This window comes from Gallinula chloropus (genome assembly GCF_964237585.1).
Source record: "Gallinula chloropus genome assembly, chromosome: 1".
Taxonomy (NCBI): Eukaryota; Metazoa; Chordata; class Aves; order Gruiformes; family Rallidae; genus Gallinula; species Gallinula chloropus.
Genome location: NC_140085.1, coordinates 182697056 through 182714889, shown reverse-complemented (window position 1 = coordinate 182714889; position 17834 = coordinate 182697056). Strand labels below are relative to the sequence as shown.

At 45.5% G+C, this 17834-nt stretch overlaps 1 protein-coding gene across 1 annotated transcript; it reads left to right on the top strand.

The window, feature by feature from the left end:
- Positions 1-1419: 1419 nt before the first annotated feature.
- Positions 1420-16171, top strand: ESD (esterase D). Its single transcript, XM_084272427.1, has 9 exons — positions 1420-1493; positions 2803-2878; positions 3797-3885; positions 5199-5297; positions 8461-8585; positions 9612-9731; positions 11551-11649; positions 14126-14293; positions 15951-16171. Exons 2-9 carry the CDS (start codon positions 2811-2813, stop codon positions 16029-16031), a joined length of 849 nt encoding a protein of 282 aa, XP_084128553.1. The 5' UTR covers positions 1420-1493; positions 2803-2810; the 3' UTR covers positions 16032-16171.
- Positions 16172-17834: the final 1663 nt, after the last annotated feature.

Below are 17834 nucleotides of genomic sequence, written 5' to 3'. Positions count from 1 at the left end.
GAGCGCGGTTAGTTTTGTATTAAACATAAGGAAGAAACTCCTTACTGGGAGGTTGGTGAGGCCCTGGCACAGGCTGCCCAGAGAAGCTGTGGCTGTTCCCTTCCTGGCAGTGTCCAAGGCCAGGTTGGATGGGGCTTTGGGCAACCTGATCTAGTGGAAGGGGTCCTGGCACATGGCAGGGGGTTGGAACTAGATCATCCTTGAGGTCCCTCCCAGCCCGAACCAGCCTGTGATTCTATGATTTTATGAAAGTAAATGAAGGACAAATTTGTCGGTATCATGCCTTGCTAGAATTAGGGATTAAAAATAGAAACGAGTTATTGTCACACTGGCAAAGTAACAGATGATCAGACTGCAAAATGTTATGGGTAAAAATAGTTACTCTCTAATGCAATATATGGTAAGGGACTAAAAGGAGGGAGCGAGCTTTGCTGAGGACACTTTTTTGGCAACCAATGTGCATATTTAATTCTAAGTTTAAAAGAAAAAAAGCCCCTTTAGCAGCAGGAAGTGGGAAGAATTTGGGTTATGAATAAGATGAAAGCACTGCCAACTATCTTCTTTCCTATGTGATCTCGCAAGCGAGGTGTCACGACAAAAACTACCTAAACTAGAATTTGGTTTTATAATAAAACCAGGAGTCTGTCAAGCTGCAGCTGCTGTGAAGAACGCTGAAATACTGAGAAGGGAAACGGCATGGAGCTGTGCCAGGGCAGGTTTAGATTGGATATTAGAAAAAAATTTTTTACTGAAAGAGTTGTTGGGGCCTGGAACAGGCTGCCCAGGGAGGGGGTTGAGTCACCATCCCTGGATGTGTTCAAAAAAAGGGTAAATGAGGTACTTAGGGATATGGTTTAGCTTAGGATGGGAATGGTTGGACTCAATGATCTTCAAAGTTCTCTTCCAACCTTGTGATTCTGTGATTTAAAATCCAAGGATGTAGCAGTGCAAGTTCAGGCCACTTCAACAACTTTCCTTCCCCCCTGAGGTCTCGGTGGTCGAGGGAAAATGATTCTAACAGAAATGACTTGTTGCTTTTAATGGTTCTATTTCGCTATTATCTGGATTAACTTTTTATTTCTTTCTTCATTTCCCAGTTCAAGATTTTCTTCTCCAGCGCTGGGATGCCAACCTCTGCAGCCACTTCTTCTTCAGCGGCTGCGAAGGCCGCACACCGCCGCCCGCCTCCGGCCCCGGGCAGAGGAGCTGGAGCAGCGCCTGACGAGGAGGAGGAGGAGGAGGAGAGTGGCACCCGCGGCCCCCACAGACACGGCAGACCCCTCACCTCCCACCGCCAAGGAATGCGCGTTTCCACTCGGCGGCGCCCGCAACACAGCGGCCGCCATGGCGGACAGGACGCAGCCGCCGCAGGCCCTCGCCGCGGCGGGCCGGGGGCGGGCCGGGGCCGCGGGCGGGGCGGTGGAAGGCCGCGCCCGCACAAGGGCCGCTCCTTTCCCGCGCAGTTCGCCGCTCGGTTCCGCCGCTCCTCCGCGGTAAGGGGGGGGGGGGGGGGGGGGAAGGGGCGCTGAGTTGGCGCGGGGGTGGGCGGCTTAAAGCGGGGAGCGCGCTGGCCGCTACCTCGGTGCAGAGGGAGCGGGGCGGCGGCAGCAGTGGGCCCGTGCGGGCCCTCGGGCCCAGTCAGCGAGCGGGCGAGGGGGAGGGATCGCTGCCTGTGGGTACGGAGGGCGGGAGCGTGGAGGGGGAGGTACAGGAGAGCGCTGTGTTGCAGCGCGTAGGCCTGGCTGCATGGAAATCCAGTCTAGGGACGGATTTGGGCGCCCGGGGCCGAGCCGAGAACCCGGCTTGATGCTGTCTTCGGGGTGGGCGTAATGCGCTTCTGGAAGCGTGGGCGCTCCTCGACCTGATACACACACACACACACCCACGGGGGTGATAGAGGAGAATGAACGGGCGCTGGGGGCTGCCCGTGGTGCGGGGTTTCCTTGCCCAGTGCGCAGGTATGAGGGAGGGAACACTTTCATTTTGCCGGTTTTTATCTGCTGTGATGTCTCCTCCTTTCTCATCGGGGTGTTACTGTTTGCCGACCCTTCAGGCTCCTTCCCCTTTGAGCTGCCTAGTTGGCCTCACTGTCCGTGCAAACTAAAGAGTGGTCCCGTTTGTGTCAGCCTTCACGGTTTTCTGCCACGAGTGAGCTACCAGCTGCTGTAAAGCTCCCGTGGCTCTTCCCTTGCTTATATCTTTTTATAGCGTTTCTTTCCATGTGGCAGTAAGCCTTCTGCTTCTCTGTGAGAAGCCTGTGTTGCTCCTGGCCCCCAGAGTGTTAGAACAAGGTAGCTAGTTTCCATCAAAGATGATTATAGCCCTCAGTATTGTGGTAATTAGTGACTGGATACTGGCACACACACGATGAAGGAAAGGTGGGACAGGTTTATCTCCTGCGTGGTTGTTGTGGAGGTGGCAGGCTGGCCACTTGGCACTCACAGCTCCAGGCTGACTACAGCACTTGAGGTTTCTTGTCTGGTAGAAGTGGCAATAGACAAAAAGCGAGCTATGGTTACTGCAGATGTAAAGGTCATTGGAGATGCAGGTAGGAAAGCAGGAAGGCTTTGTCAGCTTTGCTCTCCAGAGTTCAGCACCTCCCCCTCCCCCCCCCCCCCAATTCTGTGGGGAAATAGAAAATTAATGAAAGATCAGAATGTGTGTGCAGGAGGTTTGTTCTTATGAAAAATTGCAATGTTAAACAAAGCTTTTCACATAACTCACTGTAAGTTAAGTCCAGCAATGGTTTATTTTGAAGTTTAACTTGCTCTTTGTTGTTGTTGTTTTGGGATCTCTTTACAGTTAAAGCCATGGCACTGAAACAGGTTTCCAGCAACAAGTGCTTTGAGGGTTTCCAGAAGGTGTTTGAACATGACAGGTAACACTACAAAACCAGCCTAGATGTTTAGCACAGGACAGTGAATCTGTCCTGTCACTGCTGTCAGTGTTCTCTCTCCTGCAAGGTGTTAGTGTTCTCACTAATACCCATATTGCAGTGAGGAATGCTGTTGACTACTTTTTGGATGCATTCTTTTATTTCTGTGTTAATGTTTAACATGTCTAGCAGTAACTTAGTAACTTTCAGTCAGAAAGCCAGTATTTTTACCTTTTAAAGGCAAACCTCTGTTACTTTGGGTTGTCCCCTTTGCAGCACAGATGGCTGCAGTGTGCACAAAGTTCTGTTCACCTTACTGGATACTTCACTTTTGTGCACTCTTAAAAAATACTGTCAGCAGACAGATGCAGATGATGGATTCTTGTTGTCTGGTGAAGGGGAATAAGAAAAACATTCCAAAGGAAAAAATAATGAGTTATGCTTAGATAAGCTTTGACTGACAAAGGCTTTTAGGCTTTAGTATAAATTAGGCAATCAGTCTGTAGATTTAGCAGACTGAAAATGCTTCTCTCTTGGTGCAGTGTGCTGTGAAGTGTATGTTCTGCATTTTCCAGTAAAAATTACTTTCCAATTTGATAGGCAAGGCTCAAGTTATATATTGCTGGGTTTAAAATTCAGTTTTCAAACTTGTCTGTTAGCAACACTGCAAAAAAAAAAGGCTTATTTGTAAGTCTCTGTTTTAAGCATAGTCACAGTAAGGTAGGAAGGTTTAGCTCTTGTCAATTTAAGAGGCTAAAGCTGAGTTTTTAAATAGTTTTTCAGTTTGTTGAAGATCTTAGTTGTTACAATTCACTGACCAAATATCTCTCTGAACAAAATGCATTTACTGAACTTTTTTTTTTTTAATGTTAGTGACCTTATTAAGTAATGGTGATAACAAGGGGTATTTTATTAATACAGCACAGAACTAAAATGCAAGATGAAATTTGGAATCTACTTGCCTCCAAAAGCAGAAACCAAAAAGTGTCCTGTGCTCTATTGGCTCTCAGGTAAGTAACGTGAATTTTAGTAGCTTAAAAAGATGGTCTTAAGCATGTTTAAGCCAGTGTTTCAGCTGACAGAATTGAGGGGCAAAATCTAGCCCATGGGAGCCAGAAAATTCGTCCTCTGGACCCCAGCTGTTTATGAGTGCTGTTTTGCAGGGAGCAACTGATGAACTTGGTAAGGGAGGTGGAGCCGTGGCGCAAGCGTATCTGGAGTGAGGTGACGCTGTGGGATCAGAAGGGGCCAGGAGCCAAAGGGGGCTGTGTGTAGCAGGAGTGAAGCTGCCTCATCCACAGCATTAGTTCTTCATCTCTCCAGCTCCTGAGGTGTCCTATCCAACTGCTGTCTTGCTGGATGTAAGGCAAGCTGGGATTAGACTGCATGGACAAACACGTCCTCCCAGTTATCCTGGCCTTGTTCCTCTGTCCTGTTCCTGTTGTCCCACAGAGCTGGGTCTTGCACCAAAGTGCAGAAATACTATTAAGGCATTGCTTTCAAAATGGTCTAATTTATTTTGGCAGTGGCTTTTTTTTCCCCCTTCTATTCTTCAAAACGAAAAGCAGAAGCTCTGTCCTTAATTTTTAGGGGTTGTTTTATTCATACTTGTGTTTAAAAAGTTGGAGAATTGACTGGTAGTGTGGAGACTGCATTCCTTGTATGTATTTATTTCATAAACTAGCTAGTAGGCCTGATTTGTAGAATGACAGTGGACTGTGTAAAAATGTTTACCTTCAAGTTGGAAGTATCAAAATTGTCTGAAGAGTTCCAAGTCATACAGCACATTTATTTTTTGACTTGAAACCATGCTGTCTTGGCTGTTACATCAGTCACATCAAGTTATTTGCAACTTGCCCACAGAGAAAACTAGAGTCATTATTAAACCCTGTCAAATGGCACGGTACAGAAAACTTTCAGTACTGGTGTGTGGAATTATTTGTAGAATTCTGTAATGCAAACAGCTGGAACAGTGGTAGAGAGAAAATTGTAGTTGCAGGGTTGGAAGTTAACAAACAGTGTTTTCAGTTGGTGGATTTAAATACTCAGTACTTGAGGAAACTGTGTGTGCCACAGGAGTGGGCGCTCGACAGAGCATGCCTTGACCTGGCTCTGATCAAGTGTTAGAGTGACCAGATGTGAAAATGCAGCTGTGCCTTTCTCTCTGTATTATTAAATATCGTTGTACGTAGGGAAAAGGCTTTTTTCCATGTTCCTGAGATAGGAATCCCTCTTATTTTTCAAAACCTTTTCCATCAGAAAGTTTTTTGGAAGGCAGCATGCTGTGAGTGGGGTGTAACCCATGATGTTCTTGCTTCCCCAGGCTTGACTTGCACGGAACAGAATTTCATCACGAAAGCTGGTTTCCAGCAGGCTGCAGCTGAACACGGCCTCATTGTAGTCGCACCAGACACAAGCCCACGTAAGTTTTAACAAGAGATGTGGTAGCAGCTGTTACACTTGAGGTACACTGTCTTTACCCTCAAAGAGGTTATATTGTCTGTATCTTTAATAACATGGTAGCAAAGGTTGACATTTGAAACTGTTTTGTTGTCTTGGCAGTAAAACTAGAACAAAGGGGGCATTGAATTCAGCAGGGAGGAGAGGGAAGAAAACAAGAGACCTGTTATCAGAGTCACTTTGTGGCTTGCTGAGACTTTACAGAGACTGTGGAACAATGTTGTCACACAAAGATGTAATGTTTACTCTCTATTATTCTATTAGTATTCTAAAGGCTATTAAATACATATCTCCAGAGGTTTCCAATACTTAGAAAAGTGAACCAGAAAACCCTCCTGCCCTGCAGCTGGAATATACTGCTGCTGAGTGGCTTTTTTAAATGGTGTGCTGCGATTTGTGTAAGGCTGAGCTTATGCCTAGTATGGGAGACCTGAAAATGGTGGATCTGCAGTTACTGGTAACACAGGCTCCCAGGGGATTCAGTGTTTTCCATTCAGCATATGCTGGTTTCTGCTCAAAGTCTCACGTGTGCTGTGTATACAGAGCGGGCAGTCTTCTAGGATATCCCAAGCTTCAGTAGGTCGGTTCTGAACACAGGTGATAGAGGAATGAAACAATGTTCTTCCCAGAAAATACTTTTCACATCTAAGTCTTGAGGTTGTGTCAGGTCAAGAACAGAAATGCATGTTTCTAATGAAGAAGAGGGACAGAAGAGCAGTCTGTTAATGAGCTTTACACTTCATTGTTGCTGTCTGCTTCAGGGTAAATAGAGTTGGGCAACTAGCCTTGTTCATTGGGTATTTAATTATACTGGGACTGGTTTTTAGTGTTTTCTGTGTAAGCTGTCTCTATCAGTGTGAAACTGCATTTGTGTAGTCCATTGTTTGTTCCATTTTATCTCAGAACCCTCTTTGCAGCTTCTCTCTTGCCTTTTAGTCTAACAGCTGATCAGGATTGCTCCCCTCCTTAGGTGAATTTCACTGTGTGTTTTGTATCAAGTTCTTAGCTTCTAGCTCAGAGACTCCAGATGTTCCTAAATGTCTTTGAGCTGTCTGGAGAAACAAGTGAAGAGTAGTTCAGATGTAGTCACAAACTAAGAGATCTGAGCATATGTGCTGCCCCAGAAGTGGGGCGGTTACCCGGTGTGCGGTACGCCGACATGCGCACAGAGCAGAGGGGTTGGGTTTATTCCATGTCTGTGCAGAGGTGGGTGCTAAGTGGCAAGTGCACAAAACTAGCCCATTACACACAGAATTTACAACCAGTTTATCTTGTTACAGGATTAGAAAAACCTGCCTAAATTTAGACTAATTGGTTAGTAATTAATTACCGCATCATCTGCTATTGGTCAAGCATATTCAAATTAGCATGCATGCTCCTTGAAGATGTGTGTGTGTGTGGAGGGGGTCATTTGCATACTCCTTGAGTTGAGTGGGTGGTCATGATCTCCCCCTGCTGCCTTTACCTTTCCCCCAGTTTTTGTTGCCTTCAGGCCTCTCTAGCAGTGCCTCAAGCTCTTGCACCTGCTGGGGCAGGATGTTTCCTCTTTATCAGCCTTTCAGCTCTCCTCCAAGGATACTTTTTAGCAAAAAGTCCTTCAGCCCTTCTTCAAAAGGGAGTTGTTAGCAAAGCACCTTAGTACATTTAACCCTAAACTGAACAGTGTCTAAGCACTAACCCAAACACGTTACTGTCCCTGTGAAAATTGTCCTTTATTTATGTGGAGAAAACACTAAAATGTGCTTTTTAACTGTGTAGTTATGACTAAAAGAGAATTACCTTCCAGGAGCAAGGAGATGTAACTAGATGAGGGAAAAAGACTTCATGGAAACATGAAATACCTGCCATTACAGATCTGCTGTCAAGCACTGATAGGCTTTAATTTTCCTTCTTTGTAGGGGTTTGCTTCTGCAGACAGGTGTGCTGAGATGTATTTTGCAGGTTCCTTTTCAAACTTGTATTTTTTTCAGGGTTTCCCTGAAGCTTCTTTTAGCAGAATCAGCTTTCCCTTTGCTTCTTGCCAGGACTTGGTGAGTTACTGTCCATCTTGGAGGGACAGACTGTTTAAATCAGCATGTTGTGTAAGCACCACCAGTCCTTGGGACTGCTGGGCTGTGAAGTTACAAAATCATTCAGTGTTCAGGGACACATCACTGGAACAAACTCAACTTTGATCCTTGTCAAAATCTGGGTTCACACTGTGGCAGGTATCCCTGCACAAGTTGTCAGGGAGCATCAAATTATGTGTGGTGGCATCTGGCAGTGGTGAAAGCCCATGTAATTTAGGATTGCAGAAACCAAGAACATTTTGGAGGAAGGGAGAGGTCGTTGGTTCCTGTCACACATGCCCTGAAATACTCTGTTCTGTTCTGCAAACCAGGCTGGTAGATCACAGACTAACCAAAGGGACAGTAAGAGAGGACTGAATGGGATGTATTGACTTCAAGGAGACATCTGCAAATACAGTTTGAGTGTGTAGCCCTGGAAAAGAGGATACAACCCTGCAGTTACTCAGAGAAGAAATGGCTGAAGTTTTATGGGGAGTTACAGGTGGGAGCAGTGAAAGGAATTGCAGAATAGGTAGAGCTGCATCCTTCAAAAATGAACAGTAAGCGTTGTTATGCTGTTGCATCTCAAAAAGGGAGGTGTAGCAGACACTATGTGACAGACCTTAACTGGTCTGGGCACACCATTTGGTGAGACATGGTTCTGCCCTTCTGGGGGAAAGAAAGTTTTCTGCCATTCCTGTTTCTCACAGTTTCTTGTAAGCTGATGGCAGCAATTAAGGAGTCCCAGCTTTTGAACAAATCCCTGGGTAAATTGGAGGAAGCTTTACAGAAACAGTGTAGGAAAGATGGGTGTGTTTTGTTTGTTTATGAACTCAAAAGTGTTACAAGTTGGATACATCTGTGGGTAACACTTGTTTTGAAAGCTGTGTTGAAACACTTTCAACCTGAAAACACTGCACCAATGCATGGAAATCTGGATTGTCTTACAGTTGGAGGGATAGAGGCATGTTGGTTGAGAAATTTCTGTCCTGAGTCTTTGATTTGTGTGGCAGACTCTTCACTTCTGAACACCCAGTGAGGGAAAGACAGTAACTGTAGAAAGAGTTTTCATTCTAGGTGGCTGCAATATTGAAGGAGAAGATGAAAGTTGGGATTTTGGCACCGGTGCTGGTTTTTATGTGGACGCCACTGAAGATCCTTGGAAAACAAACTATAGGATGTATTCCTACATAAAGGATGAGGTAACTTTGCTGCTGGGCTCTTCTGGTGGTGTTGGGTAAGCTAAAAAAGGGGTGCAGCTCAGTCATGCTCTTTGTTCCTAGCACCAAAGCTTGCTTCAGGTGATCTCAATAGTCTATGGATGGTTTGCTGTTTATTTGCTTTCTTCTTTTATAAAAAATAATTTGTTATTTGTTATATTTATTTTATCTTTTAATCCTTGATTATTTCAGTGATGGGATTTATCCAGTTGTGAGGTCCCTCCTCACCAAACAGACGTTGTCTTAGAACTAAGGAGGGAGAGATGGCACAGAGATGATAACACCTGGCAGGGCTCAAGCAGGAACTCCTTGAGTCTGCTTTCCTGCCAGAGATGCCACAGGGTTGGCCTACTCTTCTAAGCTTGATTCATTAGTTGTGCAGTCTCTGTTCTTGTAAAAGCTCTGCTGCTTCTGGAACAGCCCACTGCACTTCACTGTGCTGGTACTTCAGCTGCGCTGCTTGTTTAGACCATTCACTGTCTTGGGAGGGTTGGGGTGGTGGGTTCCATTGTTTTGTTGTGTTGTTTTGTCTTTCATTTGTATGTAGAAGGAGGTCCTTAAGATATGTATTAGGAAGGTGGGTGTCCAGTTTACTCTGCATGTAGTCTGTGTGGTCTGGATTAAAACTAAAGTTGATGGGAATACGGGGAGCACATGATTTCCCAAGAATGATTTGGCATCCTGGTCACTTACAGAAGCACATACATATTTATGTATTTCTTGAAATAAGGCTGTTTTATTAGGAAATTCCCACACATTGTGTTACAGGGTTATGATAGATTCCTGAGAAGATACTTGGAGTTATGTATGGTCAGATTAATTGTTCCCTTTTGATTTTACAGTCCCATTTAAATTGCTTTCAAATGTCAAGCAAGAACCAAAGATGTGCCTTTGGGTTCAGTGGTTTCCTGGCATTAAAACACATTAGTTATTTATGTGGGGTTTTTTCCTAAACAGACTCGAGTTGCTTTAATGTTTTTATACCACTTACATGTTGTTCTTTTGCAGCTGCCTAAACTAATAAATGCCAATTTTCCAACTGATCCTGAACGGATGTCTATTTTTGGGCATTCCATGGGAGGTCACGGAGCTCTTATTCTTGCTCTGAAGAATCCTGGAAAGTACAAAGTAAGTTACAGTACAACTTATATGAGGCATACTAAAGCTTACAGAGATTTCTACAGAAGAGAAGAAAGAAAATATAATAGCAAGTTCTGTTGTAGTATTAAACATATAAATAGTTTTAGTTTTAGCAGTTCATTGATAGCTAGTGTTATAATGTGGAAGATTTGCAGAAAAAATGCTGTGGAATGTATCAGCAAAATTTAAATAAAGAAAACAAAAAACACAAAACAAAACCCAGGAAATTTTAACAGTCAAGAAAAGTTCAGTTTCTTTTGGATGATTTTGCAGCTCTCCCAAACCAGTCGTTACATTGAAATTGAACAGGGTCCTTCTGGCTCTGGAGTGGTGTCACTTGCTATACCTGTGTCTGCTCCCCGCCCTGAGATTTGCATGTTGGCTTTGCTGAAGATTGATTTTTGGAGCATTTGAAGTATCTGAAGTTGTGTTCATTTGGATTCTACTGAACCCAGATCAAATGCACTGAAACTGATTTTCCTGTCCTTTATACTCAGAATCACAGAATCACAAGGTTCAAAAAGACCTTTAAGATCATCAAGTCCAACCATTCCCATCCTAAGCTAAACCATATCCCTAAGTACCTCATCTACCCTTTTTTTGAACACATCCAGGGATGGTGACTCATCCACCTCCCTGGGCAGCCTGTTCTAGGCCCTGACAACTCTTTCAGTAAAAGGTTTTTTCCTAACATTTAACCTGAACCTGCCCTGGTGCAGCTTCCTGCCATTTCCCCTTGTCCTGTCACCTGGCTGAAGAGACCATCGCCCACCTCTCTACAACATCCCTTCAGGTAGTTGTAGGCAACTCCTTACTCCTGAGGGTTGAGAGTTTTGTTTCCTCTTTGGAGATATACTTGTGTAAAATGTGTTTCTGAGGGAGAACCAGGCATTGGTGCCTGAGAGGTGAGGAGCTCTGCTTGTGTGGGTCAGTCCCTTCCTGGGCTGCTCTGGTCCTGGCCTTTGTGGTCAGCTGCAAAAACCCACCTGCCTTTTTGGGAGATAGCATAACATTTGCTCAGTGTCATTAGCTTGGCATTACAGGAGAGCTGAAGATAAGAGAAAGCTTTATTTTTATCTCTCTTTTTTTAATCTTTTTGTTCAGAAGTTTCCATTTTCGCCATTGTCACTTAACTGTGAATTGTATTATCCAAAGGGATGAAACATTAAATGGAAATTGCCAGAATCCAGGAGAGCTGGCAGTGTCTCAGATGGTTTGGTGCTATTCCTTGCACAACGTGAGACTGGAAATACTGATGTCCCAGGGCCAAATCCAAAAGAAGAATGTCAGGAGTAGGGCTTAGACTTCTGACACCAGTATCTGGAGCTGGGATCTGAAATGTGCTTTTCTTGACCCTTTAATACTGAAGGTACCTAAATTTGAGAGTCTCTATGGTGTACTTAGACTGGCTGAGCAGCCTCATGCCTTGGGCTGTTATGCTCTGCCAGAGGCCAGTTGGAAGTGAAACAGTCCCACATTCTGACCATGCTGACCCAACAGTGGACTTGAGATCCTTCTTTGCTGCTGAGGGAATTCAAGTCAACATCTCCCTACAGGGAAAGGAACAGGGCCTCTAGCCCTGCCTTTTGTGTGCAAAAAGGAAAGCAAATCTCTGGGGCTAGAAAGAACGAGTAAGAGGGGAGTAAGATCATGGTTAGGGCACCTGCCTCAGAGGGTTGGTGGAGAAGTCCTGGCTTCTGGCAGCAACTTCAAAACAATTTTTGGAAAGGCTTTTTGTTTGCTTGTTGGTTGGCAGAAATCACTTGTCCTAATTCATAGGTTTTCTTCATACTTTCTTTGTCAACAGTCTGTGTCAGCATTTGCTCCTATCTGCAACCCTGTTCAGTGTCAGTGGGGGAAGAAAGCCCTTGGTGGATATCTGGGATCAGATGCAAGCAAATGGGAGGTACGTGTTGCAGCTCACAGTCCTTTAATGATGCACAAATGAGTGATCTGTAGATATATCACAGCAGGTGCCTGGAACAAAACTCTGGGGGTGCTGGTTTACTACACCCCTAAGCGTAAGGCTCTCATCACATTGTTTTATGAGGATCTTAAAATCTGCTCTAAGAATTATGAGCTGTCTGAGACTTTCTCTAATGCATGAAAGCAGGGAGCAGTTTAGAAGAGAGTTTGGCTGGGACCTGGCACTCAAAAACCCAGTTCTTGATACACAGAACAGCTGGGGGTTTTGTGCTAGCCTGAAAAGAAGATGCTACAAATTGTTCAGAGACTGGTGGGCCTCATGGCATGTGCAGGGCCAGCCTGTTGGAGACAGAAGAGGACCCTGTTGGATACTTGGAAATCTGTATCCCGTGGAACAGGATTAAGCCAGAAAATGTTAGGGTTTAGCTCCAGGGCCCTGGTTTTTAAATGCAGTAGTTGTGTAGGAGTGGCTGATATGACACACCAATGTTTCTGTGCATGTTGCTGCATTCTATGGGCAGCCCTTCAGGATTTGTCATCTCAGTATAAACTTTGAACTGTATTTCTAGAATTAAGTTAGAAGGAATCAGTGTTACCAGGTACTCTGGTTTCCTTGCAAATAAACACAAACTGCAGCTAAATCCCTTGTAAATTGGATTAAAGTATTTCTTATGAAGACATCCAGGTCTGATTAAAACACTTTAGGAACAGAGAGTGCTTTCACAACTGTTAAAGTTTGTATATTTAGAAATTGTCAGTTAAACTTGCTTACTCTTACAGAGTTCTTTTTTTTTTTTTTGGGTGAAAAAAATGTTTTCTGGTCCCTTAACTTGCTTTGGAGCTCTTCTGCCAACTCAGCCCTGCAGATCATCAGCAGGCACCATGAACAGACTTAGACCTGCCTTTGGCACAGATACACAACCTCAGATCTCTGTATTTGTGCTTAAAATTGCCATGTAAATATGTGCAGAGATTGTTTTATACCATGGCCACAGTGCTTGGCAGAGTCCCAGCTCCCATTTCCAGTGCAGTGTCACAGAATGGGGGTTGGAAGGGACCTCAAAAAATCATCTAGTCCAGCCCCCCTGCCAGAGCAGGATCACCTAGACTAGGTCACACAAGAACATGTTCAAGCAGGGTTTGAATGTCTCCAGAGAAGGAGACCCCAAAACCTCTCTAGGCAGCCTGTCCCCTGTCCCAGTGTTGTTTCTGGATCAGGAAGCATGGCTCTGCAGGACTTCACTTCTTGCTGTCTGTTGTGATCTGTCTTCTCTACTGCCTTAAACACTTCTCTGCCTTTTTGAAGGGTTTATGTTCTTGTGCATGTGCCACACAGGACCCCATAAGAAGCGTGTTCCCCATTCACAGTTACATTTTGTTACCTACATGTTAATAGTCTTTAATTGATGCAGTGTGTGCTGGTTTTGTTTCTCAGTTGCACAGAGTTTTCTTGGCCAAATGATGATGGTAACCTTCAGGTATAATACCTTCCAGGAGCATAGTTGTGTTACTCCAGTGTGTGTTTAGCTGCTGTAGTAGTTACATTAGGATACCAAGTTATTATGGCAGGATGTAGTTTCTGTACAAGTATGTGAATTGCTATTGGGTGTCCAGCAGGGACAGGGAGGGGATTGTCCCTCTCTACTCTGCCCTCATGAGGCCCCATCTGGAATCCTGTTTCCAGATCTGGGGGCCTCAATTCAAGAAAGATGTGGAACTGTTGGAGAGGGTTCAGAGGAGCCACGAAGATGATTAGAAGGCTGGAGCACCTCCCCTATGAAGAGAGGCTGGGGGAGCTGGGCTTATTCAGCCTGGAGAAGAGAAGGCTGCGGGGGGACCTCATTGCAGCCTTCCAGTACCTGAAGGGAGCAGAGAAACAGGAGGGGAACCAACTTTTTAAAAGGGTAGATAATGGCAGGACAAGGGGGAATGGATTAAAACTAAAGGAGGGAAGGTTTAGAGTAGATATTAGGGTGTTTTTACAGAGAGAGTGGTGAGGGGCTGGAACAGGCTGCCCAGAGAGGTGGTGGATGCCCCATCCCTGGAAGTGTTCAAGGCCAGGTTGGATGGGGCCCTGGGCAAACTTGTGTAGATCCAGGTCTGGAGGTTGGTGGCCCTGCCTGTGGCAGGGGGGTTGGAACTGTATGGTCCTTGGGGTCCCTTCCAGCCTGGACCATTCTATGATTCCTGTTCTTTGATTCTGTATGAATGTAGCCCTGGGCTGGTCCAGAAGTGATGTCAGACTGCTGATTTGGTAATTACTTATATCACAACATTTGCACTTATTAAAACACAGTTATTACTTTTCAGTTGTCTGGAGTTTTCCCAGGTTTTGTTCTTTGAAACTGTAGTCTGGCTTCCTGACCAGTATCACCCAGTACCCTACGTAGGCCGTTCTTTTCTTGCAGTCAGCAAACCTGACCCAGTCTAACAGTGTTGTCTTTTATTTCCTTCAGGCATATGATGCTACACAACTTGTGAAGTCCTATCCAGACTCTCACCTGGACATCTTGATTGATCAAGGCAAAGATGACCAGTTCCTGTCAGCAGGACAGTTACTGCCCGATAACTTCATCGCTGCCTGCACAGAGCGGAAGATCCCAGTGGTCTTCAGACTGCAGCAGGCAAGTTGCTTCTGCAGTCCCAGGTTGCTGGGTGGTTGCTTTGTGAGGTTTTAGGTTTCTCTAACAGGGAGTAGAAAGGGTGTCTCTTCACTGGGCTTCCTTTTACTTACTGAGTCTGCCCCTGGCCAAATGAGGAAGCGGGTGAGAAGTGACGTTTGCTTGGTGACTTGGAGGACTGTGATACCCATCGGTTTCAGCTGTGTCTCACCAGCAGGTGGCTGAAGAAGCAGCATTGACAGTTTTTAATTAATATCACTGTCACCGTACAAGCAGTGATAGGTGTTGGAAAGGGACCTGGGGTGTTGGTCAACAGCTGGTTGATGGTGAGCCAGCAGTGTGCCCAGGTGGCCAAGAAGGCCAACAGCATCCTGGCTCGTGTCAGAATTGACGTGAGGCCACACCTCAAGATCTGTGTTCAGTTGTGGGCCCTTCACTACAAGAAGAATGTTCAGGTGTTGGGAGCGTGTCCAGAGGAGAGCAATGAAGATGGTGAAGGGTCTGGAGCACAAGTCTTATGAGGCGTGGCTAAGGGAACTGGGGCTGTTCAGCCTGGAGAAGAGGAGGCTCAGGAGAGACCTTATCACTCTCTACAACTACCTGAAAGAAGGTTGTAGACAGGTAGAGGTTGGTCTCTTCTCCTGAGTAACAAGAGATGAGACAAGAGGAAACAGCCTCAGGTTGTGCCGGGGCAGTTTAGATTGTGAATTAGGAAGAATTCCTTCACCAAAAGGGCTGGCAATCACTGGAACAGGCTGGCCAGGAAAATGGTTGAGTCACCATCCCTTGAGGTAGCTGAATGATATGTAGATTTGGTGCTTGGGGACTTGGTTTAGCAGTGGAATTGGCAGTGCTAGGTTAATGGTTGGACTCCATGATGTTAAAGATCTTTTCCAGCCAGAATGATTCAGTGGGTCTGTGTCTCTGTGGTTCTGTGTCTGATTCCTTATCTGTACCGTGGGTTTGTGTTCAGTGTAAACCTTTGCCACGTAGTTTGCCTGTGTTAGTGTAAATCAGGAGATGAGTGGAAGTGCTTGAAGTCTTGGATTCATTTACACACCCAGGTGGAAGGATTGCTCTCTCCTACAGTGCTGTGACAGTGACCAGGGCAGCACTGTCCTGAGAGCCTCGGAGTCTTTGTAAGAGACTGACAACTTCCAGCCAGACCTGGTGGGGGACCCAGCCATGGAGACTGAGGGATTGTCCTCTCTGATTCGTACTAAGCCCTGCACCAAGAGAAACAGTGCTGAGAGCTTGGGGTAGTTCCGAGGTGTGCATGTCACTTCCTGTGGTGCTGGAGAAGTAGTTCAGACTCGAGCTGTTGTCCCCCTTACAGCTGTGTTTTACCAGCAGGGCAGCTCTTCTCTGGGATTGCCTCTCACTTGGCAGCTGACACTTGCTGTTCCCCATCTTGAACTTACATGCCCAGATCAGGGTGGGTTAAAGTGCATTCAGCTTGTTTAGCTTCCCAGTGTTCATATATACCGAACCTGTTAGTTAGGTACCCTCCTCCACAGCTCCTGTATACAACACAGGTATTTCTGATTTCTTAAAACATACCAAGCCAGAAGAGTCGTTAACTTTCCCAGATGAGAGCTGGGCATGAGTGTTTTGTCATGACCTGTGTGTATTCGCTGACTTCCTTGTCGTTCTTTTCTAGGGTTATGATCACAGCTATTTCTTCATCGCTACGTTTATTAATGACCACATCAAGCACCACGCAAAATACCTCAATGCCTGAACCCTCTGGCTGGCAGCGGCGTCTGCACCGTACGAGTCACGGGGAGGGAGGGGAACTGAACAGAAAAGTAACTGCCCGAGGTCGCGCCTGTAAGGTGGAGATCTGGCTGTACTGCTAGGAGAAATAAAAGTCCCACTTCATCTGCTGTGTGTGCTTTAGAGGAAGTATTTCCAATGCTCTTGCGCGGTTTGGAAACTCCCAGCACCCCAGACTCTCAGGTACAGGGTGTCTGGGTCAGAGTGAGAAGCAGCAGATGCGTTAGGGGCTGGGAGGGAGGGTACGTACCGGGAACCACAGGATGATTTTTAGCACAACTCTGCACAGACACTGAGTAACACTGGTGTGGTTCTTTGGCTAATTAAATACCTAAATAAATACTAGGGTCCTTCAGCTGCTACATCCCCATCCTTCCCCCCTGCCCAAACCCTCATCCCTCATTCCCCTGAGTCCCACCTCTTCCACAAGCACCCACCGCTCGCAGGGGTGACCCACCACAGTGTTTCTACAAAGAAAACCCTTCAATTGTGACCAGAGTAAAGATCTTTCTCTGTACATCACGGTCGCTGCTCAGGTGTCTGAGGTTTGCCATGCATGTTTTATTGCACATATAAATAGTGTACAAAGGTTCATGGAGGTCTCATTATAGCCGTACAGGTTAAGACTGCATAAAAAAGCTGTATTACAAAATAGTTAGAGCTATGTATTTACAGCCAACTTCAAGCAAATGCTGAAAGACGCTACTGGGAGGAAAACAAAGTTTTAATTATGAAAAAAACCCAAGATTTGACAAAATAATAATAATTACAAAGCTACATGTCGCCATATATACATTGTAAAAAAATACTCAGGAAACCTGCATTTTATCCCTCAAGATGCAGAAATCAATATTCCTATTTTTTTTTATACTCCATCTTTGAATGCTTTTAAAATTTGATAAACTCTGACTTTGAAAACTTAACTCTCTTTACATTGCTCGTGCTTTTTGACAAAAAACAGATATTTGTGCAGCTCTGTAAAATACTAAAATACATTTTAATTTAGTGTTAAAGTGCACAGTACATTTTTAAAGGAAACAATACGCTAGCTGCCAATCCAAATTACAATTGAAGTCAATGTTCCCTCTGTGAAATAAACGCTTTTGCTTTGGTTGAAGTAACTGGGCATTCTACGCACACTGTGCTCCTGTAAGCCCCGCCTTCCCCCTTCTCCTTCTCCTCCTCCTCCTCCTCGGTTGCTGTCACGACACATCAGACATCCGTGGTGCCCAAAGGCCCAGCCTGCGTTTAAACAGCGGCAGCCATGAAACGCCGGCGGTTTTAGCTGCGGTGCCTGAGAACGTGCCAGCAACTTCGCCTCAGTAGCGCCACGGATGCATCATCCCTCCAAAAAGCCTTCATGCAATAGCCCTCTCCACATTCTCTTGCTTAAACACTTAGTCCTCCCGCCATGCTGTCCTCCCACCCCCCCTTCTTTTTTGGGCCACGTTGCGTTTTTCAAACTGCCCGCCTGTGCGCGGCTCTGGCCCCTGCCCGCTGGCCTTCCCACCACATGCCGCGGTCCTGCCCTGCTTCCTGACGTGACACAACCCGCATCTCCTCTCAAAGAGCTACCATGACCCCGAGGATCCCTTCTTGATCTACATGACACTTCAAGAATCAACCCCGCTTTTAAAAATCTCCTCCAACAAATTTAAAGTAGTGGTAAGAAAAAAACAAAGAACCCAACCAAAACCACCTTATTTCCTATTGCTGACGTGGGTTTAGAGGTCTGATCCTGCCGACGGCGCTACAGAACCTTGTGCTT